This window comes from Camelus ferus, chromosome 6 (genome assembly GCF_009834535.1).
Source record: "Camelus ferus isolate YT-003-E chromosome 6, BCGSAC_Cfer_1.0, whole genome shotgun sequence".
In the NCBI taxonomy this organism is placed as follows: domain Eukaryota; kingdom Metazoa; phylum Chordata; class Mammalia; order Artiodactyla; family Camelidae; genus Camelus; species Camelus ferus.
In genome coordinates this window covers 66,481,049-66,507,336 of record NC_045701.1, presented here as the reverse complement: position 1 = coordinate 66,507,336, position 26,288 = coordinate 66,481,049, and the positions used below count along the sequence as shown (strand labels likewise).

The 26,288-nt window shown below is 44.7% G+C and overlaps 1 protein-coding gene and 1 long non-coding RNA gene across 7 annotated transcripts in view; both read right to left on the bottom strand.

Moving 5' to 3' along the window:
- The window catches only part of SMOC1 (SPARC related modular calcium binding 1), a 135,146-nt gene extending 120,555 nt beyond the window's left edge, over positions 1 to 14,591 (bottom strand). For all 4 annotated transcript variants that reach the window (XM_032482275.1, XM_032482276.1, XM_032482277.1 and 1 more), the window contains exon 1: positions 14,201 to 14,591. In XM_032482275.1, coding sequence (XP_032338166.1) covers positions 14,201 to 14,296 — 96 coding nt within the window. In that variant the 5' untranslated portion in view covers positions 14,297 to 14,591. The remainder of the gene's footprint in view (positions 1 to 14,200) is intronic.
- A 3,611-nt stretch (positions 14,592 to 18,202) lies between these two features.
- On the bottom strand, positions 18,203 to 25,816 carry LOC116664327. 3 transcript variants are annotated; one of them, XR_004320804.1, is made up of 5 exons: positions 25,395 to 25,816; positions 20,123 to 21,263; positions 19,621 to 19,803; positions 18,845 to 19,003; positions 18,203 to 18,663 (listed from the first exon to the last, which is right to left on the bottom strand). It is a non-coding gene; the product is annotated as an uncharacterized LOC116664327 (long non-coding RNA). The 3 variants fall into 3 exon arrangements; XR_004320803.1 differs by having other exon boundaries at positions 25,425 to 25,816; XR_004320802.1 differs by having other exon boundaries at positions 25,512 to 25,816.
- Between the last annotated feature and the right edge of the window lie 472 nt (positions 25,817 to 26,288).

The window sequence follows — 26,288 nt, the reverse complement described above, 5'->3', positions numbered from 1 at the left end:
CCAGCCCCCTCTAGCCATCCTGTCCCACCTGTGGAGAGAAAAGCATTGAGAAGCATTTGTGATGTTCACTGTCCAAAGGCCCAGGTTCACTAAAAGACTGAAACCTATTCATAGGACGATAGAATACTTCCCTGCCCCCTGTGCCTCACCACTTCACCACTAAAGGTCTGTTTATTGCAGTCACTCTTACCCAGTACAGCATATCTGACTTTCAATAAAAAAAAAAAAAACTAGGCTTACTAAAATGCAAAAAACATAATTTGAAGAGACAGAGCAACCATTGGAACTAGACTCAGAAATGGCATAGCTGTTCAAATTACCAGACCAGGAACTTTTTAAAACCTATGATTAGCATGCTAAGGGCTGTAATGGAAGAAACAGATAGCATGCAAGAACAGAGAGGAAATGTGAGGAGAGAAATGTAACTTCGAAGAATGAATCCCAAAGAAATGCTAGAGATAAACACTGCAACAGAAATGCAGAATGCCTTTGATGGGATCATTAGTAGACTGGACCCCAAAGAGGAAAGAATGTCTGAGCTTGAGGATATATCAGTAGAAATTTCAAATAGAAAACTGAAAAGCAAAGAGAAGAAAAGACTAAAAAACAAAAACCAGAACATAACATCCAAGAATTATTGGACAACTACAAATGATGTCATGCATGTACTGCATGTAATAGGGATACCAGAAGGAGAAAAAAGAAAGGCAGGAACAAAAGGAATATTTGAAGAAATAATTACTGAGAAGTCCCACCAAATTAACGTCAGATCCAGGAAGCTCAGACAATACCAAGCAGGATACAGTCCCCCAAAACTAAATCTAAACATTTCATATTCAACCTGTGGAAATCAAAGATAAAGAAAAGATCTTGAAAAAAACCAGAGGGAAAAAAAACACCTCACCTGTAAAAAAGCAAAGAGAACAATTACGCTGAGGTTCTCCTCAGAAGCCACACAAGTGAGAAGACTGTGAAATGAAATATTTAAAGTGTTGAGAGAAGGAGAAAAAAAATTGACCTAGAATGCTGTATCCTGCAAACTTATCCTTCAAAAGTGGAGACTAGTAACAATTTCTGTCTCTATAAATGTAACAGCTTGCTAGACAATATAAATCAAATGGATTTAAGTAAATTTACTAATGCCAGAAAGAAAAAAAAAGTGAAGGAGAAATAAAGACTTTCTCAGACGAAAATGGAGGGAATTTGTTGCTTTATAAGATAGATTAAAAGAAGCTCTTCAGAGAGATAGAAAATATAAGTCGGAAACTTGGATCTACATAAAGGAAGCACACTAAAGAAGTAATAAAAACTTATTTTTCCTATTTGATCTAACAGATAACAGTTTGCTCAAAATAATAACACCAACAATGTGTTCAATAATTACAACTTACATATAAGTGAAATGAATGACAGCAATGACACGAAGGGCAGGAGGAAGGAATTAGAAACATTTTGTTATCCTACTAGCTTTGCGCTACCCATGAAGTGGTACAGTGTTATTTGAAAATAGTCTTAAATTAGTTGTAAATGTATATTGCAAATTCTAGGGCACCTACAAAAAAGTATTTTTTTCAAAGTACAGTTGATATGCTAAGAAAGGAGAGAGAACAGAATTGTATAAAACACTCAATTAAAAACACAAAGGTAGAAAAAGTGCAAGACAAAAATACGAACAAAGAACATGAACAACAAATAGAAAATAGTAGCAAATATGGTAGATATTAATTCAACTCTATCAGCAATCACTTTAAACGTCAATGGTCTAAAGACACCAATTAGAAGTATTTAGATAGAAAAAAAAGTGAGTGTGGTTGACCCAAGCCACCTTATCTGGAAATATCCCTCCTGGAAGTCATGCTTACAGTACGGAGTTTTTCTGAAATGCTCTAAAAGTAGCCTGGATCTCCTGTTCAGGCCCACCCACAGGCCCTGCTGTGACTGGCTTTCCATCCCCAGATAAAGGAAGGCTCAGCATGGGGTAAGGGGAGGAGGAGGCCTAGAAAAAAACAGGCAAATTCCTTGAGCTCCATGGAATTTGCCTGGGGACCAGATCTGGGAGCATACTGAGTAGTCACCAACCCAACCCTTGTGACCCTGAGCCCAGAAGTGATGAGGAGGGCACATCAGCAGGGCCTTCTGTTACCTCTTACCAGCAAAACTGCTTCTCACAGTCTTGGAGAAAAAAGGAAAGGTGGTCAGGCTTACTTGAGCTTCCTTCAGATGCTAAACTCCGAAAAACAACCTATCATCCCAGGAAAAGAGAAAATGAAAGAAGACTTCAGGAAGGAGAGCTTGTACAGTCACCTGAAGAAGAAGACATGGCCACCTGGCACATGGAGGGAGATCACTCCAAAGGGCACCTTTCCTCCACTGATTCCCAGGAGGGGGTCCTTCTGACCTATGTTGGGTTGGGAAAGGCATGAGGGGCAGAGATATTTGATTTATCCCCCCAAAATATGCTTTGTTTTAAACAAAAGGAAATAGAACCACAAATTAGCTATCTTACATATACCGATGGACCTTTTAGCTTTCATTCCAAGGGGAAACTCTAGGGAAAAAACAATGTTGGGATCTTATTTGAATCATCTTTTCTTGTTACATGTGTTCTTTTATGAATAGTTAAAAGAACTAGTTTTACTGAGCATCCTGCCATCACTTCCCTTAAACTCCACAATGACCCACTGAGGTACATGTATCTTCAAATTATAGATGAGGAAGCTGAAGCTCAGAGGTTAATTTGCCCAAAGACACAGAGCTTGAAAGCAGAGCCAGGATTTAATCTTAAGTCTCTTTGGCCCTAAACCACTAAGCTACACTGCCTTCTGGATGGGCAAGAACGCTTTGAATGGTAACAGCTCAGACTTCTTCTGTCACCCAGCAGTAAGATGAGAGGTGCATTTCATTCCCAAGGTAAATGCAGCTTTAGTGAGAGAAAAGGAACAAACTGGCAACAGCTGTGGGATGAGTGTTTTGATTTTTTTTCCCTAAGTCTCTCCCGTGGTGGGAGAAGAAAGTGCAATAACACACCATCAGGAGAGGGGACATGATCCTTGAAGCAAAGGAAAAGATGAAAAGGATAGAAATGATGTATTTTGTCCTCTGTGTAGCTTCTGACTTCCGGCTGCCTGGGCCAGTGCAGCTGTGAATCTGCCCCACAGGGCAGGGAGAAAGCACCCACAGAGGGCAAGTCCTGGACACTTCCAGATGCTCTTCAACAAATACGAAGAGTCTCCACTTCAACCCTCAAATCAGGTATTGATTTTAAAAGATCTCCCAGGGAAATATTGTGCCAACCAAAAAACACACCCCCTGTGCTCTAGACCATTTGTCATTTAATTTGGGCGTGTCTGCACCGATTGCATTGCTATTGACAAGCACGAAGAGTCTTACACCAAGATCTGCCTTTACTTCAAACTCTACCACTGACCACATGTTCTAGCTGCTCTGCTGCACATTTCTTAACTGAAACCTTCACCACGGGCAGAAACCAAGAATCCACATCTTTTAGGGACTGAGAAACTCGAACCTTATGAAATGGAAGGTATAATGACACCAAGAGTCAGGTGGCAAGGATGGCGAAGACTCTGAATGTCCTGAGTTTTTTGGCCACATGTTCCAACCACTGGACATTGGTGAACTGGCCAAAGGCAACTCAGAAACACAATCTGCTCCTAAAATTCGGGCTGTTTCCTCCCCTTGGCTAGACTTTTGCTGCTTTCCCAAATTCTCCAGGACATTTTTGAATGGAAAAGCCATGGACAGAGCGATGGAGGTGGAGCTCTAGGTCCGGGCTCTGGCTCTGCCTCTAGTTAGCTGTGTGGACCCAGGACAGTCCTTATCTCATGCATAAAATGAAGGTACCCCTGAGATTCTGTCCAACTATGGGACTGTGCGATTGTGTCTCTTCAGTTGAGGGGTCCTCTGGAATCATCTTCATTTGGCTTATTCTATTCTGAAAGTATCCAAATTTTTCCCATGTTCCTCTTTCCTATCAGCTCCTAATCTTGGAATGTCTGCAGTGGTGGTCACCTTAGAGGTCATTAATTCTTCGTGTAATAGATGAGAGAACTGGTCACACAGTCACAGGAGATCTCCCTCTCTGGGCTCTGACTATGAATGATGTCCAGCACACTTCTTATCACGCATCCACTCTCCACTCTGCTGAGCTACAAATGCAAATCCCCAAATGGACACTGTGTTTGTTGCCCCAGCATCCCTTCCAGACTCCCACCTTGTACAGCCATGTGGTCAGGAGGAGGGAGGAAAAATGCCCTCACCCTCAGCTCCAGAAATGGGCATCCTCTCTCCTACTATGCACATAAATTGGTCTAAGGAATCTAGGACCACGTCTCTCACAGCAGGGCACTCTCCTGGCCAAAGGGATTGGCTAAAAGAATGGGCATTTGAGCCAATGTAGATCAATAAGCTAAGAGCCAAAGGTTTCCATGAGCATGGAGGAAAGGCTGTCTGGAAGCCAATTCTCCCTTTCCTCTCTTAGGTATGAAGCATGGAACCACCACAGCAATTCCACCACCATGAAGAGTGAGGCTTTGGATGAAACAGACACCACAAAAAGGCAGAGAGGAGAGACAGAAATGCACTGAGTGTCTGAGGACATCATTAAGCCACTGAATCCAAACAATCCTGAAACCTACTTTCTATCTGTATCTTCTATTACTTGAGCGAATGAATCCCCTTCATTGGGTAAGCCTGTTCAAAATGTGGTGTCTGTTTCCTACAAGATAAATTCCCAACTGATGTATATATACCAAAGATCACACACAAAGCTGATCTGCAGTCACACTTCAAAGGCCTCCCAAGTAGCAGCAGAGAGTAAAACCAGCTCCCTCACGCCCTTACTACTTCCACCCAAAACCAAGGAGACTCCTCTTCCTAAGCCACCAACCAAGAACTCAGGCAGAGTTTCTCTCAAGGTGCTAGAGTCCACTGGGAGGCCGCTGCTGAGAAGGGAACACTGGCCTCCAGGCCCTCTTCCCCAGACCCCTCCATGCCAGCACAGAGACGAAAAAGATGGTCATGCCACACAAAAGGTAGAAGCACTTTTTGGAATCACCTATTACTTGTTTAAAAACCAGTGACAATGCCTAACAAATGAATGGGTCCCAAGATGATCATCACTGGGTGCTAATATCACAGATGCCATGTGCCTCCTGATGGAAGTACACACCAACTCCCAAGAAACATACTAGCCCGAAAACATACCAAATCTACATCTGATCAAGCCTCGAGACCTAAGTATCATTTTCCAGGAAATATAAAGCATAGAGAAACATGTGACACAATTCTACAGGAAGGTAATCAACAAAAGTTAGTGTGGAAAACCCTAGCATAAGCTCTTCATTCAACAAATAAATTACAAAGTTAAAAGGAGGTGGTGAGAAATCTCATAGACTAAAATACAGAGAAGCCAATAAGTAGACCTTAAATGGATCTTGATCTGAGAGATAATCAGGGAGATTTGAATGTTGATTAAACTCTACTATATTAAGGGATTGTTGTTAATATTCTTTGGTTGTGATATGATATTGCGGTTAGGTGTTTTTTTAATGAGTCTTTAGCTTCTAGAGATATATATGAAAATATTTATGGATAAGATACAATGTCTGAACTTGCTTCAAAATAATCTGAGCAGAGGACTAGAGGGATGGGGGGAAGAATCGAGATTGGCCAGGAGTTTTTCATTGTTGGAGCCGAGTGAGGGTTCCAGGGGAATTCATTATACTAGTCTCTCCTTCTTGGTGTATATTTGGAAGTTTTCATAATAAAGAAAAGTTCTTTTAATGAATGAAAAGGAATCAAAAATGGAGAGTCTAAGCTGTTTGCCAACGTCCTGGTGTCATTTCCAGGAAATCCTGCTTACTCAAAGTAACACTTTTTATATAAATTTCCCAAGTAATTCCCTTGACAGAATACTTCCAGCTGACACTTCTTCTTTCCAAAATTTTCAACCTTTATATAAATAGCAGCATAACATATGTATTCTTTTACAGTTTGCCTTTTCTCACTCCACATCTTGATTATGAAATTGATCCATTATAGTGAGTGATGCTTTATAGTAGTCATTTTCAGTGCTGTATAATATTTCATTATTTATATTTCAAGTCTCCTCTTGATGGACAGTTAACTGGTTCACAATTTTTGCTACTACCAAAAAACGCTGCCATGGACATCCTTAAACATGTCTCTTAGCATACTTTTAAGCACATTTCTTCAGGATATATATCAAAGAGGAATTACAAGCTCAAGGTGTGCAACTTCAACTGTAATTCTACAAAGTGATTGTACTAATTTATATTCCCACCAGCAGCAATAAATACGTTTTTTATAGTTATGTCCTGCTGAGGTTAATTGAAACTCTCCTTTAAAGCAGACTGAGTTCAAAGCAGGCAGAAACTGAGTCAGAGGCCTGGTACGAATAGTTACTAACCCTAAAAATCAACCCAACACGTGCACAGGCTGTGTCCGGTGAAGACGGAGATCAGGCTGGATGGAGACAGGTTTGGGGATTTCTTCAAGTCATGCATGTTTTGATCTGTATTACTTTCCTCTAAGATTAAAATATGCTAATGGTAAACAAAATTATTTCAATAATCACTAAGACACATATCATAGAAATGGAATATCCCCATGGTGACCACCATTAACAACATGACATAATCCACCCAATTTTTTGATACATAAACCAACATACAGACATTTTTTTTGCACAAAGGGGATTATATTTTTTGGTTTGCACTTTACTTCTTTTTACTGTTTAATATTTCTTTACAAGGAAAGAAACAATCTACATTTATTGAAGATTCTGTTATTCAATAAATATTTACTAAGCACCTGTTCTTGGGCAGAATGGAGTCTATAAAGAAAATGAAGCAACTCCACCATTAAGAGACTGCTACTCAGAAAGGAAAGAAACTCACAGATGCAGGTCATAATAATGGTCCCCACTTACCAAGCACCCTCTATGAGCCAGGCACTATCCCTTAATGAATGTGGTAGTCAGAATAATGCACCCTCCCCAAAGATGCTCATGTCCTAACCCTAATACTGCTATGTTACATGGCAAGGAGGAAGTAAGGTTGCTAATCAGGTGACCTTAAAACAAGGAGAACAGTCTGGGCTCTCCAGGTGAGCCCAATGTAAGCAATCATAAGGGTCCTTAAATGGGGAAGAGGGAAGCAGAAGATGGCAGCATGAAAAAGACTTGACCAACTCTTGCTGGCTTTGAAGGTGGGAGAGGACTACAAGCCAAAGAATACAGGCAGTTTCTAGAGGCTGGAAAAGGCAAGAAAAGGAATTCTCCCCTAGAGCCTCCAGAAGGAATTCAGCTCTGCTGGTTATTTAGCCCACTGAGACCTGTGTCAGACTTCTGACCTCCAAAAGTGTGTATTGCTTAAGCCACTAGATGTGTGGTATTTGTTACAAAAGAAGAGGTATAGGAGTAAGACTAGGAATAGGGAACTATTCCCCACCATCCTGGAAAAGAGATGCTATGATTTCCATTGGACAAACTGGGGGACCGAGGACCCAAGATGTTAAATTACTAGCCCAGGCTCGCAGTGGCAGAACCAGACTCAAACCTGGGTCTGCCCACCTCCAAAGCCTGTGCTAAGGCTACCTCAAAACACTCCCTCTCTGGTCCTGCAGATGCCCCAGGGGTAAGCAAAGCACAGGGGGCTGGGAGGACTGTGTGGAGCCTTTCAAACTATGGTCAGGATTTTGACAGACAGAGATGGGAAGAGAAGGAGGGGTCAGGAAATGCAATGTGGTTCAGTATGACCAAAGTCTGGGGCATGTGGGGCTTATCTAGTGGGAGGCCAGGCTGGGCACCTCGGTGAGAGAACATTGTCCAATATGATAGCCACTAGCCACACGTGTCTATTAATCTTTACACTTCATTTAATTAAAATCCTATTAAGTTAAAAATTCAGTTCCTCTGTTTTACTAATCACCTTTAAAACTTCAATAGCCACATGTGTCTAATATTGCACAGTGCAGATGCAGAACATTTCCACCCTGGCAAAGAGGTCTATCCCCACTGATGAAGGGAAGTCGTTGGGGTCAGTTTTGAGCTGGTCGGGGGCGCTGTACACTTGAAGGTGTGCATCTCATCCTTTCATAACACTCTCCGCCTCACCCTCTGACTTATTCCTACTTCTGTGTCCTCTTCTCTGGGGCTCTACAGAATTTTTCAAGAAGAGATGCATGATAAACATGCACAAAAAAAATGTTTTTAACACCCAGCACTGTCCTAGAGATGCTATCTAGTCCTAAAAAATGAACTATTCTGGGAAGTGGGTCCAGTTTTTCTCCACTGTCAATACTTTAAAAAAAAAATCAGCCCTTATCTAATAGAATCAGATCAATAGTGGAGTGGGAAATGGTTTTTAAGGGGAAGGGACACAGTCGCTCACATCTGTAGAGTTTTTGTCAGGTTTCAAAGCACCTGACACATTATCTCATAGAACCTCACCCTGTCCTGGTCCTCCCTGATGGTGGTAGAGGCTCTTCTGAGATGCCAGCTCTTCTGAGCAGCCTTTCCTGCTTTGTAGAGACTGCCCCACTCTGGCTCCAGAAAAGGGAGGCTGAAATCAACCAAGGCAAAGTCTGGGAAGTACACACAGCTCCACACCTAAGAAGCTTAAATGTCTGCCAGAGGGAAGATTAATTTGTGATCTACTGATTGAGATTAGAATGACATCAGGTGCAAAGGGAAATCCAAGTCATTGCTATACTGACCTATGTGGTTTTGGGATCTTCATGAGGCTGTTGGGAGTGTTCCTGGAGACCCAGTTCTCTTACCCCCTCGGTGACTCAGGATTCTCTCACAGCACGTATGTGCAAGGCTAACCCTGTTTGCCGGGGCTCACAGGCAGCTCTGATCAATTTCCCATCCACAGCTCAACCTTTGTCCTCTCCCAAACAGCTCCTTGGTGACAAACGCAGTAGGAGGGGGTCCTCCACACTGACATCCCCCTACCAACACCGGCAATGCCAGGAACTTGGCTGCTTAAACAATAGATCTCTATGCAGTCAGGACAGAAAAGGTACCCTGTACCCGCTAAGAGGGGCCTTGCTTCCCTCCCGCAGCCTCTGCCAAGCAGGGGTGAGGAGGGAGGTTGGAATGAAGACAGAGGTCAGCCAGAAACACGCCTCCCCCACCCCCGCTGGCAAATAAGGCTTCTGGCCCAAGCATCAGCTAGTGAATTTTTCTACTCTAATGGGCTGAGGACTCAGAAGGACAGGGTTGACCCCCGAGCAAGGGAGAGGGAAGATTGCCCTCTGCGGGCTCAGCTTTACAAATGAGCCCACTCGCCAGTAGATATTTATGCCCTGGCCTGGCCCTGCTCTGGGTCTAATCAGCCAAGAATTAAAACAAAAACCAATAATTCGGAGATGTACATCTGGAAAAGGGGAGGAGGGAGCAGAAAGAGGCAAGAAAGGAGTCACCACTCGGGCAATTGTTGTCTGACCTCAGGTGTAAAGAATTGAATGAATCATAATTTTGCTTCGTGTCACACTCAACACTGGTCCATGCAAGGGTCACTCTTATTTTTTATTTCATTAGCTATTAGATCTTCACCGCTGCACAAATACCTTCAAACCATCTTCTTCTGCTCCTCCCCTCAAAAAGGTAAAGTATTGACACTAACTTACACTGATCCATGGTCCCCCCATAGCCAATCCATCCTCCTGCCTCACCCTAACCTCCCCCAATCCTGTGCACGTTGCTACCTTGCTTTTCTTTTCATATACTTTTCTTGCAGCTGTATGTATTCCCAAAAGTTTTTTTCTTTAATTTTTGCTCTTTATAACTTGACAAAAGATGTCATGCTGCATCTTTTGGTGCATTTGTTTCACTTAATATCATATTACCCAGATGAGTCCATATTTTTTCATGTCATGGAGGCTCATTTGTTTTGACTGAGTATAATTCTCCTCTGTGTGAATACATCACAGTTTATTCATCTGCCCTCCAACTGATGGGTATTTGGGCTCTTCCCAGGCTCGTGGTATTGTGAACACAGTCACATAAGTCTCCTTCTGGACCCGAGGTTCTTTTGGGAATACATATCTAGGAATGGAACCACTGGACCATAAGAAATGTGAATGTTCAACTTTAGGAGATAATGAGATAACATCAAAGTGTTTTCCATTTGATTGCATTTCCTAGAGTTTCTAAGATGATTGTTTCCTCTTCCTGTCCTCCTCAATTTTGTTTAAGTTTCACATGTCAGCTCTTCAAAATGTTTAAATCAACTGCTTGGCCTAACACTTTGAGCAGCCTCTCAACTGAATCCTCCATGTGGAAAAGCAAGGTTCTTGTCCCTAATGCAGATAATCAGAAGGGCACTTATGCAGACACAGGACCCACCCTGGTCCAGACCCTGAGGCAGGCTAGTTAAATGGAGGGGAACTGTCTAGAAGCTGCTTCACATTTGGCAAATGTAAGATTTTAAAAAAGGGATTTGGTGGAGCCAGAGCCTGTTCCCCCATCCAAGTCTGCTTGCTCAGTCTCTCCACCCCCTAACCTCCCATAACCACCCCACACACTTATTTTTAAATAAGGAACAAAAGTCTAAAAATGGGAGAAAAAATAGTTTGTTAAGGGACCAATTTCACATTTAGATGAGAGCAGAGGGTCTGGCGTGGCTGTCACAGTACAGACGAATTCATTTCAATAAATATTTACAGAATGCTCTGCAGTGTGACCAGCACACTGACAAATAAGATCTCGATTCTGCCCTCGAGAGATTGTGAGCTTGTTCATTTAACAAGACAGAGCCATGCTTGGAGTGCAGAGGGGGCAAGTTAGAGCTAAGAAGATGAAGGTACTGGCCTGATCTCAAGATGCTCACTGTAGAAGAATTAGCGAAAGCTAGAACACAAGGCAACCAGATGCTAAACTCGTACAGAGGTGAAAGTGATCGATTCTAACCAAAAGGGTGCTCTGCAGGAAAGTTCCTAGCGAGTGATCCTGGAGCTGGGCTTTGAAGTACGAATCCAGTAGGTGAGAGGGGAGAGGACAAATAAAGAATATACCGAAAACAATTCAGAAATCAAATCTCTCCGAATTCTTGACCTTCTCCTATTTTCTCCTATTTCTCAAACTTCTTAAATCTATCTCCTGCCTCTAGTCCGAGAAAGTGGAGCCCGTGGGTCACTGTTAAAGATGAATCACCTGCATTTATTTGTTCATTCCATGGGGGCTAGGTCCTGTGCTGAGCTCTGGCAGATACGCCGATGGACAAGACGGGCCCAATTCCTGCCCTCGCCCAGCTCCCCATCTGTAGGGCAGGACAGAGGTTTAGACAAAGGCAGGCAGTGGGTTGGCCTGACCATCAGTCGGATTCCGTCAGCCCAGGAGAGCCCCTCCCCCATCCAACACTCCCCAGAAACATTTTCAGTAAATTGTGCAGGATTAAAGAAATGGCTGCCTCCTCCGTAATTAAAAGGCTCCTAGTCAGCATCCCAGGTAGCCACGCGGCTGCTCGGAGCTGAGAGACCAAGAAATCAGGTATTGCCTATATAATAGCCTCCAATCTGATACTTGATAGCCACTGGCTTCCAGAGTCAAACAAATGTCAGGCATTTTATGATGGCAAGAAGCAAATAAGTGGGCATAGATTGGGGTCTAGGCCTCGGGGGAACTCAATTAGTGAGCCAGATAAAGTTAAACCGAAAGGGCATGCTCTCAGTTTCCTAGAAAACCCAGCTGGAAAAGATGCCAGTTCTTAAGCCTCTGTCACTCAAAAGATTAACAGCAGAGACCCAGGAGTGCCCAAGGGAATAGTGCCACAGCCAGATGTTTCTGCTCCTCCTACGACACCACCACTCACAACCATGGCCACGTTTCTGAGGCCACCAAGAAGCGACAGAACTGCAGTCTTCTGGGTTAGGTTGAAACTCAAAGACATCACCCATTAGCAATACAGGCACCAAAAAGTGCCATTAATAATGATTTCTTCAGACTCTCCTGATGCCCATTTAACAGGAACCGCATCGCTGGTTGGACGAACACTCCCTGCAGCTGCTTGGTGGTGTAGAAAGCATATAATCTGTACATCCATATAAACTGGGATTTGGCTCCCACAGCTACGGATGCACCATGACTGTTTCAGGCAAGGCTTTTAGCCTCCCTGAGTCTCACTTGCCAAATGATACTAAAAAGACCCACCTTCTCATTCTTACAAGCATAAACTATCAAGGAAAGCACCCAGCCCGAGGGTTCATAAATGTATCTCTTATTGGGGCCTATAAATGCATTCAGGTAACCACATGCTCAAGACAGCATCTTCCCTTTGGTACTTTCTGAACATGTGTGTATGTGTCAGAGAGAAAGAGGGAAAATGCAGCTGGGACACATACAAACCTATTTACAGTTCCTGCTTATGTTCCATCAGTTCAATCAAATTAATAAACAAAGGAAGCTGGAGGGAAAAGTAACCAATGTCCCTTTCCTCCCCCTTACGTACCTAGCTTTTCCCCTAAGAGCTGCTTCCTCCAGGGTCGGGAGTCAAGGAAGGAGAGCCATATGTCTTGAGATGCAAGACCTGCCCGGCAGCAAGCAAGCCCCCCACCATTTGTCTCCGGGCCTCTCATGTGGGCGGGCATGCAGATTTCACTCGGGGTGCTCTGGTCTGCATCTCTGTCTTGACTGTTCCTAATTATTGGAGGGAACGCTGTGGCTCTCCTGACCTCGGAGTTTAAGAGCTGGGAGTCTGAATATCCAACCAAGCAGCTTCATTTAAAAGGCATCCTCATCTGCATCCATAAAAGTCACTCCCGGAGCCCTGACTTGCCCCAGCTTTGGGAATGCCTGCTGTCGAGGATTTATGACACGCCCTGGATCTAATCGACTGCACTTTAACTGCTGCTGTTGCACATCTGGCCATAAAAGCGAGGGCCGGCCCAATACGGGGACAAACACTTTTCTTTCCTAAGTGGCTGCAAATCTGATCTCACAGTGATAGCTGGGCTTGCATGTAATCATTCGGCATCTGGGCAGTCATTAAGGCTTGACAAGCTTTGCAAGGCTCCCCCTCCCCCCAACACATACGACAGCTATAAAGGTGATTCTTATGTAGCAAGAGCTATGAATGAAGAACCTGCAATCTAAACAGGTGGCAATGGGCTAGGCCGACCAAAATCCAGGAAAGCAAGAGTTGGTAAAGAAGCCAACCTTGTTTTCACAAAGATCCCAGCTACTTTTTCAGGGACTCTCATGCTGACGGTGGAGGCAAGCAGCTATCCCGAGAGACAGCTCTCCTGACATAAGCTAATTCTTGGCCAGAGATTGTCTGGATATTTTTGGTCAAATGAACCCCTGGGTGGTTTAAGAGTACATTTTTTAAGGCAGTGGAATCCTTCATTAGAACAATTGGGGTAAAGGGAGCAATAATCTAGCCCAGAAATGAACACAATGCTGTTGGTTCCAGGAGATTTTACAATGCTCTGGACAGCCTGTCCTGTGCACAGAATTGGCACGTTTCACATAGTTCAGGACTCCAATCGGACCAAGGTTCAACAAGTAGTCCAAACGCCCGGCCCCGAACGCCAGGGAAGAGACCCTAGAACACTGCCAGCTCCTCTCCACCAGCTGCCCACAGCTCCCACCTCTTCCACTCCTCCAGAGCTGTGCCCAGCAGGAGGGAGCATTAAAATTATCTGCTATGGGTTTTACGAGCAGCGATAGCTTTTTAAAACAACAACAACACAAGGTCCTTGTGTGGCTCTCGGGTAACCTAAAACCCTGGAGGCAGAGCTCCCCCCCCCCCACCTCCTGCCAAGAAAGCCAGCGCTCCGGGACCGCGCGCAGAGTGAGACCACAGGGCAGCCCTGCTTGGGCGGAAAATGAGTCTCTCGGATGCAGGAGGCTCCTCTAAGGGTCCCGGAGCAAAATGCCCTGCAAGAAAACACTGGGAAAGAGAACCCACCAGAGACAGTCGTGGGGGAAGGGAGGAGGCAGAGTCGGTGCTGCAAGAAAGAATGGGGTGGCGGGGGGGTTGGAGGAGGTGGGGGAGCGGGCAATAGGAGAAAATTTTATTTCAACAACTTGGCCAAGAAGACCGCAGGGACGAGGTCTGACACTTCCCTTCTCCTCTACCCAGCCCCTGAGGGATAAGGGCCAGCGACCTCGGTCTCCCTCCGCAGGTGGGCACGCGGCTGGGGGCGCACTTACCCTGGGGCCGGTGCGGTGGCCGCAAGCCGGGGACAGCTGCACCAACACGAGCAGCAAGTGTGGCGCGAGCAGGCGGGCGCAGCGCGCGGGCAGCATAGTGCCAGGCGGGCCGGGCAGCAGGCTGCGGGCAGGGGTGGCGGGCTCCGCGGGGGGCACGGCCGCGCCTGCTTTTCTGCTTTCCTGCCTTCCTTACCCCCGGGGCCCTGGCTGCGGCGGGCGGCGGACCGCGGGCCGCGTCGGTACGGCGCGGGCTCGCTGAGGCTGCGGTCGGAGCGCGCGCTCATGAACCGCCCCGGAGGGGAGCTGAGCCGGAGCGTGTGCTCTGCGCGGCGCGCTCACCGCTCGGCTGGGCTGCGGCGGCAGCAGGTTGGATGCCAGAGCCCGGGCCATGGGAATTCCCGTTATAAACCCCCGGGAGGGGCGGGGCGGAGCCCGGCGGCTCTGATTGACGGGCCAAGAGGCCCGTGGCAGCCGCCCCTCTGGCAGGTGAAAGCCAATGGGAGAGAGGAAAGAGAGGAGGCTCGTGGTCCTCCCCACCGAGGAGCGACACTCGGTGGAGTGGGCTCCAGGAGAGACTGAGATAAAGAGAAACTTTCTCTTGGCGCTTCAGTCCGAAGAAGCCTACGAGAGCTCCAGTCGCCTAAATATACCAGAATGCCCACCCGGCTAATGGTAACACCTTAAGCGCTTACAGTTTTCAGCACGAGTACACGAGTTGTCACAGCGGCCGGGTGAAATTGGCAGAGAAAACACTCCTAGCCCCTTTCTTTCAGATGAGGGTAATAGGACGCGGAGGGGCTGAGAAATCTGCTTCCTCTCTGCATTAACACCAAGGACAACTGGAAAATCGCCAGATCACCCGCACAGAGCGGGCTGTGATTCGCGTTGGGAGTGGGGAGCGAGTGCATTCGCTACTTGCAAACAAGTTTCCAGCGGGTGACATACCAAGTCCTACAGCGGCTGCCCCGGGAGCAGAGTCGAGGAGAAAGGGGAAGCATTTGCTGGTTATCTGCTTGCCAGGGGCGGCCCCTGTGGGTATGGGATGATGCTGAATGATGCTGACCTGTGGCTCCGTTGTGGATCTGGGATTGGAACCCAGGCGTCCTGGCGCCTGGCCTCAAACTGAAAGGCCAACACGTAGTCTCTCTGTGGCCTAGGAGCCCTAGGAGGAAAGGTCATAGGAGACCTGGTCTCCCGGTGCGACAAGAAGGAAGAAAAAGCTTTGATGGGAGGGGTAGTCTGTGGGTGCAAAGACCACAGAGATGGGTTAGAGGAGGGAGGGAGACCTCTCCTGGGTGACCAACCTACTTGGGAACCACAGCCTACCAAAGTGTCCAGCAGGATGTTGGAAGGCTCTACGCAGGGTCATCCCCAGGGGACCATCTTGGAAATGGTCACAGACACATCACATCAGCTCCTCAGTGGAGGGAGACAGTCCACTGCAGTCAACCCAAGAAAATTGTGGTTTATCTTCAACCCTTAGTGTTTATTTTCATTGGTATGGATCATTCACTTCAAGGGGAGGAGTAATTTTCTCCAACCAAGCTGCAAGCAGTGCCAGGGCTTAACTCCTCCTTCCTGTGGGCCTGAGAGGTCCTGACAAAGGTTAACTATGCTCCCCTGCAGCTTCTCTCCTGGATTGTATAAACAAGCTTCTGACCCAACTCCTGCATTCAGTTTTGCCCACTCCCCTTGCCCACCACTCAGCCTCCACCAGCTGCCAGTCATCCTTCTAAAGAGCAAACCTGAATCACTACTCTCTGCCTAAAAAGCTTAAACTCTCCCCAGTGCCCTCAGATCAAAAAAGCCCAGACTGGATGATGGAACAGTAACAAAGTACTGGTGGTTCTCCAAAAAAAAATGAAGAGCTGCTCTAAGAGAATTGCCTGTCTTCCTCTGCTGGAGCTAGTCAGGATGGGTTCAAATCCAGGGTCTGCCACCTAGTGGTATAACCTTGCAAGAGTCACCTTACTTATCTAGGGTCAAGTTTTCCCCTCTGTAAAATGGGGATAAAAAAATAGTATCCACTTCATGGGTTGTTGGCAGGATTGAAGGAGATGGAGTATATAAAGCCCTTAGAATGGGTAAGTTATAAATATCACCATTTGGCATGTGAAGAGGGTGGGACAAATGCCTCTTCTCATTTTAGCCTCAGTATGATCCTGTGAAGTTAGAGAAATCCAACTTTACAGGTAAGTAAATGGATACTCCGTGGGATTGAGACTTGCCTGGCCTCATTTGGCTGGTAAGTGACAGCAGAGATTCAAGATCAGGTTTTCAGACTCTAATTCTGCCTCTGTCACCTGATAACTGCAATGTCCAATTGCAAATGCCATAGGGTTCCAAGGTTCCTGTGTGCTCATTGGGGATTTTTTTTTTTCAGTGGCCTGCAAAGGAGCTGAGATTCTGAGATTCACTGAGCTTCAGGGAAGGGTATGGAAACAGCAAGGGTCAGCCCTTCCTGGAAACAGCCCTTGTGATCTGGCAACCTGGGAATTTGCCCAGCTGGACTTGTGACACTTACCCAGTACACCCATGCCCCAGCACTGAAGCACTGACATCAATTTCCCTGTGCCTGCCTAGGTGCTCCCCCATGAGGGGCTGGGTAGGATGAAAATGTTACCACTGGGCTCAGCAGGCTGACAAGTTCGTGCTGACTCTACCACCTGGCCACATGCACCGCGTCAAGCTGGTTAACTTCCTTCTGTAGCTGGAATTATTGAGAAATCTATTGGAGTGAGTAAATATCCTTGAAATGGCCCCCCAGTATCTGGCAGCACAAAGCGCCCAGGGAACAGACATTGCAATAGTCCTTTCCATCCATAACACCCTGGGCTGCTCTCCAGCCAGAAAGCTTATTTCCAAGTGGTCGCTGGTCCAAAAATCTACATTATTCTGGATTTCAACCATGTCACTTAGTTTAAAATATGAGCAACTGCCTTCCAGTTACTTTGCTTAGCAAGTATTTTCTTTCCTTCTGGTTGGCATGCAAGGCCTGTCGTAACTATGGCCATCATTCAAGTGATGCATTTTCTTCTCCTGACTCCTCCCAGAGAAGCCCAGAGAAGGTTAGAAATTCCAGAGAACTGCTAGTCCCAAACAGCATCTCTCTGCCAGGCTCAATCGTCTGATCCAAGTGAAAAAGTGAAATTGACAAGTTCCTTCTTTCCCTGGGGGCCAAGCTTATGGTCCAAAAATAAATCTAGCTCTCCTGGCACCTGGTCTGTCTGGTTTTCATGCTCCTTGTCCTGTGGGACTTCTGTTTGTGAAGGGATACTTCAGTGAAGAAAAATAATACTTTATATCCCATATTGAGGGCCGAGGGCCTTGAATATTTAGGAGTAGCTAGGAACACCCATTTCAAATATATCTGTTTCTGTATAGCCTAGAGGAGTCTTGTCTTGAATTCAGAATAGAACCTTTCTATTCATTTTAACAAGCATTTGGATGCATCTCCCTCTGTGCCCAGCACAATGCTCATTATTATAAGGGATCTTTGGATGCACTCACAGCCCTCTGAGAGATTATAATCTAATTTAAGACATGGAGCAGACAGATACCTGGAGACCATATTTAAGGGCAAAGCCTGCAATGTGTCTTGGGGACTCAAAGAGCAGGGACCCACTATAAACCTAATGGGCAGGAAAGGTCTTGGGAAGGTAGGTCTTGAATCGAGCTTTAGAGAAAAGTGCTTCTATAATATAAATATACTTAATTTATGTTTGCTTCACCTGTGACACCAATACCAACAGAGAAAGGTGAGTGGTGTCTAATCAGAACTCCTTTCAAATATACTACTGAGCTCAGGAGCCTGGGACACTAAGAATCCTGGGTTCTGCTTCTGGATTTATGATAAACTTGCTGTAACATTTAGCATTGGGCTGAGGTAGGTATTATTTGTCCCATTATGCAGATGAGATTCACCCATAGAAGTTAATCGTACCAAGGTCAGTTCTTACACTTTAAATATACAAGGCAACTCACACGCACACGAGAAAGAGTAAATATGTGAGGTAGGTAATGGATGTTTAATTAACTCGACAGGGGAAATCCTTTCATAATGGATACATATATCAAATCATCATGTTGGACAATTTAAATCTCTTGTAATTTGTCAATTATACCTCAGCCAGGGTTACAGTCATCTAAGGCTGAAAAACCCACTTCCAAGTTCACATGCATGGTTGTTAGGAGGCTTCAGTTCTTCACTGGCTATTGGCTGGATACCTCCATTTTCCTCCACCTGAGTCCTCACAAGATAGCTGGCTTCTCCCCAGAGCAAGTGATCAGCAAGAGAGCCCACGATGGAAACCACAGTCTCTGATAACCTAATCTCAGCAGTGATAGACCATCACTTCTGCCATATTCGATTGGTCACACAGACCAACCTGGTACAATGTGGAAGGGACCACATCAGGGTGTGAATACCAGAAGGCGGGGATCAGTGGGCGCCATCTTGGAGACTGACAACCACAGACAGTGAAAAACAACTTTGTTAGAATTGTTAATAAGAATTTAAATATAATAAACCCAAAATTTTATTCTACATTTTCCTAGTTTTGAAGGTAACATACCTGAAATAGACAACAAGCTTTGACTGAAACCATTCACTCATCAAATATCATGAACCTGGAACATACTCACCTTGTAAATATGGATTTCAGATTTCAAATGTATCTCTAATTGATCTAGCTTATCATTCCTTATGGTTCTCCAGTTTGTATTTGCATCATCAAAACAGTACTTTTGAAAGCTTTAGTGGCTCATAATTCTGTTGAAGAGAAGATGGCCATCTCCTTTGCTCTGTAATTGCAAACATTTTCATTTTTCAGATTTAAAAACATAATTTAAAATCTTCAGCCCAACAAATATTTTCATTTCTACATCATCTGTTTCCTCTTTGCATACACACCTGTCTTCAACATTTGCTCATTTACAAACCACTTCAAGCAAATTTTGTTGCACAAAAATATGAAAGATTAATGAATATTTTTATGTCTCTTTTGTAAAATAAAAATGTTCAGGCTCTTGTCACAAAATGTTGTGTAATTAAGTCCATCTTGTTAAGTGAATAACTAGATAAAAAAAAACCATATGTCCTTTTTGTCTTTAAAACTATATTCTTAATTCATTGATAATTGAATTAGAGAAAAAATCATCTAGGATATCATCATCTAAAGATTCACAGGCTAAGATTTCTCTTAATTAATTTCGCTACCATCATTTGTTTATATTCTAGAACACTGTTGCTTCTTTGGATTCATGTTCTGATTTAGGTAATAATTGTGAAATCTCTTCCTCTATCAATTTTTTTCTCATTGCCTTTACAAGCACAAAATGAAAATTTCAGAATTTTCAGTTCTATCAAATGAAAGCTAAAAGCAGACCACAAAGATGGTGTCTCCAGTCTTCTTTTATACCTTCTTGGAAAATGATATAGTATTTTAGGCAGTGAATTCAGAAATCTGAAGGATGATAAAATGATGATTTGTGACACTGTTGCACCATCCTTCCAGGTAATTCCATCATTCTTCAGTTTTCTTATTATGTTAGTCTTTTTCAGCATAGTTGGGAATAACTGATGAGTAATGGTAAAATAACTCCTAGGATGACAAAATAACGAAGTGTTTCAAGATATAAGAAAAAAATAAGATCACTAAGAACTCATAATGTAGCTTACATTTATTTAAGGGTTCCCATGCACCTATAACATAATGGCAAGATAGAATGAATTTTAGTCTATCTTTAAAAAATAAGTTAATTTTATCTTTGTGCTTTGAAAGATATCTTTAAAAGACTAAATGTCAAGAAAGATCTTTTCAAGAAAAGATATTTGCGAGAAATGCTTTATAAAAGATACAGTGCATTAAAAAAAGATCAACCAAAATTGAGTCCAGTGGAACCCGGATGGTATTAACATACCTGATGCAGTAGATTTGGGAGAAGTGACACAACTGACAGGACTTAAAGCAGACACCATTCATGCCGCACCCACATCCCCTCAGCACACAAGTTCCCCAGCATCTTCCTAACGTCACAGTGCCTCTTTTTTCTGCCCCAGGGAGTCCTCTGCCTACAGGTGCCAGCTCATCTTTTGCAGACGGTGAGCTGGAGGTGTCTGGAAGGCAATACCCCCCAGGTGCAACCAATGCGGAACCAGAATTAGTGGGTAAATCCCAACTTCCTCACCCCCCAGCAAGACAATTCTGAGTTGTGTTCCACAGTCTCTCAGTGGGTCCCCAACAGGATTAAGCCCCAGTTGCCCACAGCAGTAGCCCTCTCATTAATGAACCATTAGCTGGTATTTTCCCCTTCCTTGTTGTACTTCCCCACTCCCTCACTGTGCTTCCTGGATCACCTCCAAGTAAACTACTTGCACTGAAATTCGTCTTAGAATCTGCCATTGAAGGGGAAAAAAAAGAATATGCCATTGAGAGAATCTAAACTAAGACACAAGGTGAAACCACATCATGATAAAGCAACTGCAACTCTAAAAATCAATCATAGGGCTCTTCTTGCTCTACCTGGAGGCCTCATGCAGAACAGAGCAGACTGGGCTGATGTAAGCAAGCCAAACAGAGAGGAGACTAGTTAATGATGGCAGACGGCAGTTTAGGAGAAAGAATGCTTTTAGAGGTCATTAGAATAAGGAGCTGTCTAAAACCATCAGAAGTGCTTTCTCCATTTAACAAAAAGTTGGAATGGGCTCCCGGGGTGGCAGATGGACCATCTGATCTCGTTTAAGAAACTTCCTGGGGCGGTGGAATAGTCCTGGGCAGGGAGACGGAGGAATTGGATTCCAATCCAGGCCTCTCCGAATTCAACTGCCATCTCTACCAAAGAGGATCATAAAGTCTTCACAGCGTTGCTGGGACTAATAAGTAAAATCATGGGTTGTGGTAGGATGCTCTGTGGTTTTCATCGTCTTTGGCAAGGTAACTTGCCGGCTAGCATGAGGTGCGGGCAGGGGTGGACACACACCTCAAAGCAGATGGCCTGTGTCAGAAGAATCACTTGAGTCCCCTTTAGTCATGTACGTGGAGGGTCAGCAGGCATCAGTGTCCTGGGAAAAAGAGTATAACAAGCCCTTTTTTTAATTTTTATTTTTTTTTAATTGAAGTATAGTCAGTTTACAATGTTACGTTAATTTCTGGTGTACAGCATAGTGATTCATTTATATATTCCTTTTTATATTTTTTCCCAAGGTATTGAATACAGTTCCCTGAGCTATACAGTAGGACCCTGCTGTTTATCTATTTTATATGTAATAGTTTGTATCTACAAATCCCGAACTCCCAATTTAACCTTCCCACCCCCTTTCCCCTCTAGTAACCATAAGTTTGTTTTCTATGTCTGTGAGTCTGTCTCTGTTTTGTAAATAAGTTCATTTGTGTCCTTTTTTTTTTTTTTTTGATTACACATATAAGTGATATCATATGCTATTTTTCCTTCTCTTTCTTGCTTGCTTCACTAAGTACGACAATCTCAGGTCCATCCATGTTGCTGCAAATGGCCTTATTTTATTCTTTTTTATGGCTGAGTAGTAGCAGCCCTTTTTTGTGCTGTAAGCAGCTTTGCTCCTTTAGAGGAATCTGGCCAGTGGAGAGGGAGAGGGACCCTGGTTCTGTGCAGGCAGGGGCAGGGCTGAGGTCTTTGTGACCCACACCCTCTTGGAGCTTTACACCCCAGGGTGGCTGTGTGAGTGAACCAGGCAGGACACGTGGAGAGCTGGGCCCCTGGGGCTCAGGTCCAAGACGGGAAGCCCATGGGATTATGCGTGGCTGAGGGTGGGGAGAAGACACCAGCCCATCTCAGCACCTGCAACAGCAGCAAGATCAGAAGAGAATTCAACCTCTGTCCTCGCCTAGACCATATTCTCTCCTCTTCAACACGTCAACTGGCCTCTTCCTCTCACTGAGGTTGACCGTGATGATGTAGCTAAAGTGACAAAACTGTCCAACGAGAAATAAGTATAAACCTAGCAGGTTTTTTCCACAAGCTTTCCGTGTATATACATTTTAATGGCTTCTATTTATTGAGCATTTAAATATACCAAACACTTTCCAAACATCTCCTTTCATCCTCATGACAAGCTTACTATCCCTGATATAATCCCCATATTTCAGAGGTGGGAACTGAAACTCAGAGAGGCTAAGACACTTTCCTGTGGTTACAGAGCCTCAGTGGCAGAGGTGTTTTCAAACCTGAACATGTCTGACCCCTAAGCCCGTGTCCTTCACCACTAGCCTGTGTTGGAAGAACTGGACGACCAGATGAACCTTTCCCGATGACACAGTCTAAAGGCCCAGCTGTCACCAGAGGCAGGAGCCTGGCGGTCTCCATGGGACCTACATTCAAAGTTAATGGTGCAACCAGAGGGTGGTGGCCTCTGCACAAAGCGGCATTCAGGAAGGTTCTGGAGTCTGAGAGGCAGGGCAACACCAACCACAGCCTCCTTCTCTAGGATGCACTGCCTGGAGTCACAGCAGGTGTGGCACCCAGGTAAGGAGGCAGGCTGCTCTCGGCCAGGAACACTCCCTGACTGACACAAGGTCACTGTAGCTGGCCCCAGCCCTTCGAATTTCATCCTTCCAGCAGCCCACCATCCTGTGGTCCTGTGTCTGTGCCCTGGATAATGCCTCTCAGCTGGTGCCATCTCTCTGGCCAGTGAGACCACAAACATCTTGAGATTAGAGTCCATATCTTCTATTTTCTGGCTTTTTTATCCTCCCCATAAGGTCAAAATCCATGCTCAATCACACTTGTGAGTTAGGCCATTTAAATGGCCAGATGACACTGAGGTAAAGGACTACAGGGCAGCCAAATTGACTAAATTCTTTTAAAATTAACCAGGATGAAATGCAGATTAAGGAGAAATCATTTGCTATTACTGTTTTCCCATGTGAGAGGTGTATTTTCAATAAGAACATGTAAAAACTCTTTGGACATATTTCACTCCTACTTGTGTGCCTTTACCAGATGTCTTGCACAATTAGACATCTGTGCAAAGACAGAAAAGTTTGCATTTGGATGCATATATTAGAGGCAAGAAATATAACAGTTAAGGGTCCCAGTTTGGGAGGTGGACAAAACTAGATTCAAATTCCATCTCTGTGACTTGCTGCCTGACCACGGACAAGTCATTCTACCTCTCTGAGCCTCAGTTTCCCTATTTATGAACTTGTAATTAAAAGTGCCTTCCTTGTTCACATTCATTAGGATGACCATTATTTTAGAAAACAAAAAAAGAAAAAAAGTAAAGAAGCATTGGCAAAGATGTAGAGAAATTGAAACCCTGTGCATTGCTGGTGGGCAAGTACAATGATATAACTGCTGTGGAAAACAGTAGGGCGCTTCCTCAAAAAAGTTAAACTTAGTATTACCATATAAATCAGCAATTCCATTTCTGGGTATATATATCCCACAGAAATGAAAGCAGGGACTTGAATAGATATTCGTACCCCTGTGGTCAGGACAGCCTTAGTCACAATAGCCAAAAGGTGTAAGCAACCCAAGGTCCATCAAATGAGTGGATAAACAAAACGTGGCATATGAGTACAATGGAAAATTATTCTACTTTAAAAAGGTAAGAGATTCTGACACATGCTACACCTTGAAGACATTGTGCTAAGTGAAATGAGCTGGACACAAAAGGACAAATATTGGATGATTCCACTTAGATGAGGTACCTAGAGTCATCAAATTCAAAGACACAGAGAACAGAATAGTGGTTTGCCAGGGACTGCTGGGAGGGGGAATGGGGAATTATTGTTTAATAGATACAGAGTTTCCATTTAAGGAAATGAAAAAGATTTGGAGATAAGTTACAGTAATGGGTGCACAACAATGTGAATATACTTAATGCCACTGAACTATACCCCTAAAAATGGTTAAAAGTAAATTTTATGTACAGTGGAAGACTATTCACCATAAAAAAAGAATGCAATCTTGCTGTCTGGGACAGCATGAGTGGACCTTGAGGGCATTATGCTAAGTGAAATAAGTCAGATAGAAAAAGATAAAGACAAATAAGCGAGATCACACTCATCATAAGTATGTGGGGACTCTAGAAACAACAACAAAACCAAGCTTATAGATGCAGAGAACAGATTGGTGGTTGCCAGGGATGGGGAGTTGGGAGTGAGTAAATGCTTAAAGGGAATCAAAAGGTAAAAACTTCAGGTAATACAATAAATAAGTCATGAGGATGTAATGCACAGCATGGCCTCTATAGTTAATAACACTGTATTGTATATCTGAAAGTTGCTATGAGAGTAGACCTTAAAGTTTCTCACCACAAGACAAAAAGATTCTGCAGCTCTCTGTGTATGACGATGGACATTAACTAGACTTGCTGTGATGATCATTTTGCAATATAAACAAATATCAAATCACTGTGCTATCCACCTGAAATTAATATAATGTTGGATGTATGTCAATCATACCACAACTTTTTAAAGGGAAATTTTCTGTTATATATATGTTTTGCCACACACACAAAAAATCTTCCTTGTAGTTTCACAGTGAGGGCTAAATAAATTAACACTGGTAAAACAGTTGACAGTGCTTGGCGCAGAGTAGTGGTCGCTAAATTGTAGATATCACCATTGTTGGCTTTAGTCCAACCAGTGGCGGGACAACAGGGGCCTGGAGAGTCCTAAGCCCCAGAAGAACCACAGGATGAAAAGAGAAGGCCCTGGAAGAGACTAGGAGAGGAATAGATCTGCAGGCCTCTTGTGAAAACACGGCCAGAGCAGGGTTGCCAGAAAAACACAGGCTGCCTTGTTAAATGTGAACATCAGATAAACAATTTTTTCTTGTAATCAGTATGTCCCCAATACTACATAACTCTGTTTTATTGCAAGGGACAGACTAATATTAAAAATGTATTCATTGTTTATCTGACGTTCAAATTCAACTGGGCATCCTGTATTTTTATTGGCTAAATCTAGCAACCTTAGGCCTGAGGCACGACTCATCCTTCAGTCCTTGACACTGAGTCAGTCTATGATGATGACAGATCCTAGAATAACCTGGTATCTAAAAATCTGGACAGGGCATCGTTTGGAGGAGGGGCGGGAGGAGAACAGAATAAGATTCTTTGCTTTATAAATGTATTCTTTCACAGCTGAGGTCCTATAAATAGCAAGCTCTCCCCACAGTCTCAAAATAGAAATTCATTTTTAAAACTTACATTTACAGCCCCAATTTTGAAGGAGCCCACCTGTCCAAGTTTGAGGTGGTACCAGCCATCGTCCCCAAAGCTGTGGTTCTCCTGGCTTCTGAGATCAGGGGTGGGGGTAACACCTACCACGGTTCACTGCAGACAGAGGGGTCCGGTTGATAAGGCCAAATCACCACCCTGGGCCCCAGGCTCTGGCCTCCTCCCGGCAGGGTCGGCTTGGACCGGCCCCAGCACCTCCTACCCAGGCTGCTGTGGCTGGCTATTCCCACACAGAAAGGGCGGTCGAAGAGTCCTCTGAAATGTCAGCAGAGACCTAAAAAGGGCTTTGTCTATGTAAAACCAAACACAATTCCCCGGCCTCGGCCCTAAACTGATTAAAAGCTGGAGTCATTCGTTTTGTTTTGAGAAGTGCCAGGGTTTTCTGCCCGCGGTCCCCCCTTCCCTCCTCACTAGTTCCAGCTGCAGAGGCACATCAGTGTGAAGGACCACACACCAGCAGGCCCAGCGGTGCGGAGGCCTGGCGGAGATTAAACCCCAGGCGGCGGGGAGGGCACCCCACCCCCACGCAGAAGGGGCGCGGAGCCTGGAGCGGGGAGTTCAAGGAGAGAGCCCTCCCGGCGGACCCGGATCGCGTTCACCTCGGCCGCGCCCCTGCTCCATCCCACCGTCAGACCCGGGAGGGCGCAGAGGCAAGTCCGCGGGGAAGAACTGCCCACCGCACAAAACGTGGCCAGACGTGGCTTCCCTCTCGACTTAAAAAAAAAAAAAAAATTAACCAAATTTCTTTATCACACAACAAACGTAATTTGGGAGGAAATCCGAGGGACCGAAAGGAGGCAGAGTCTGGGTTTTCGTCTGGGTTCCACCAGCTCACGGGGCGACCTAGGACCATTTGCCCCAGCT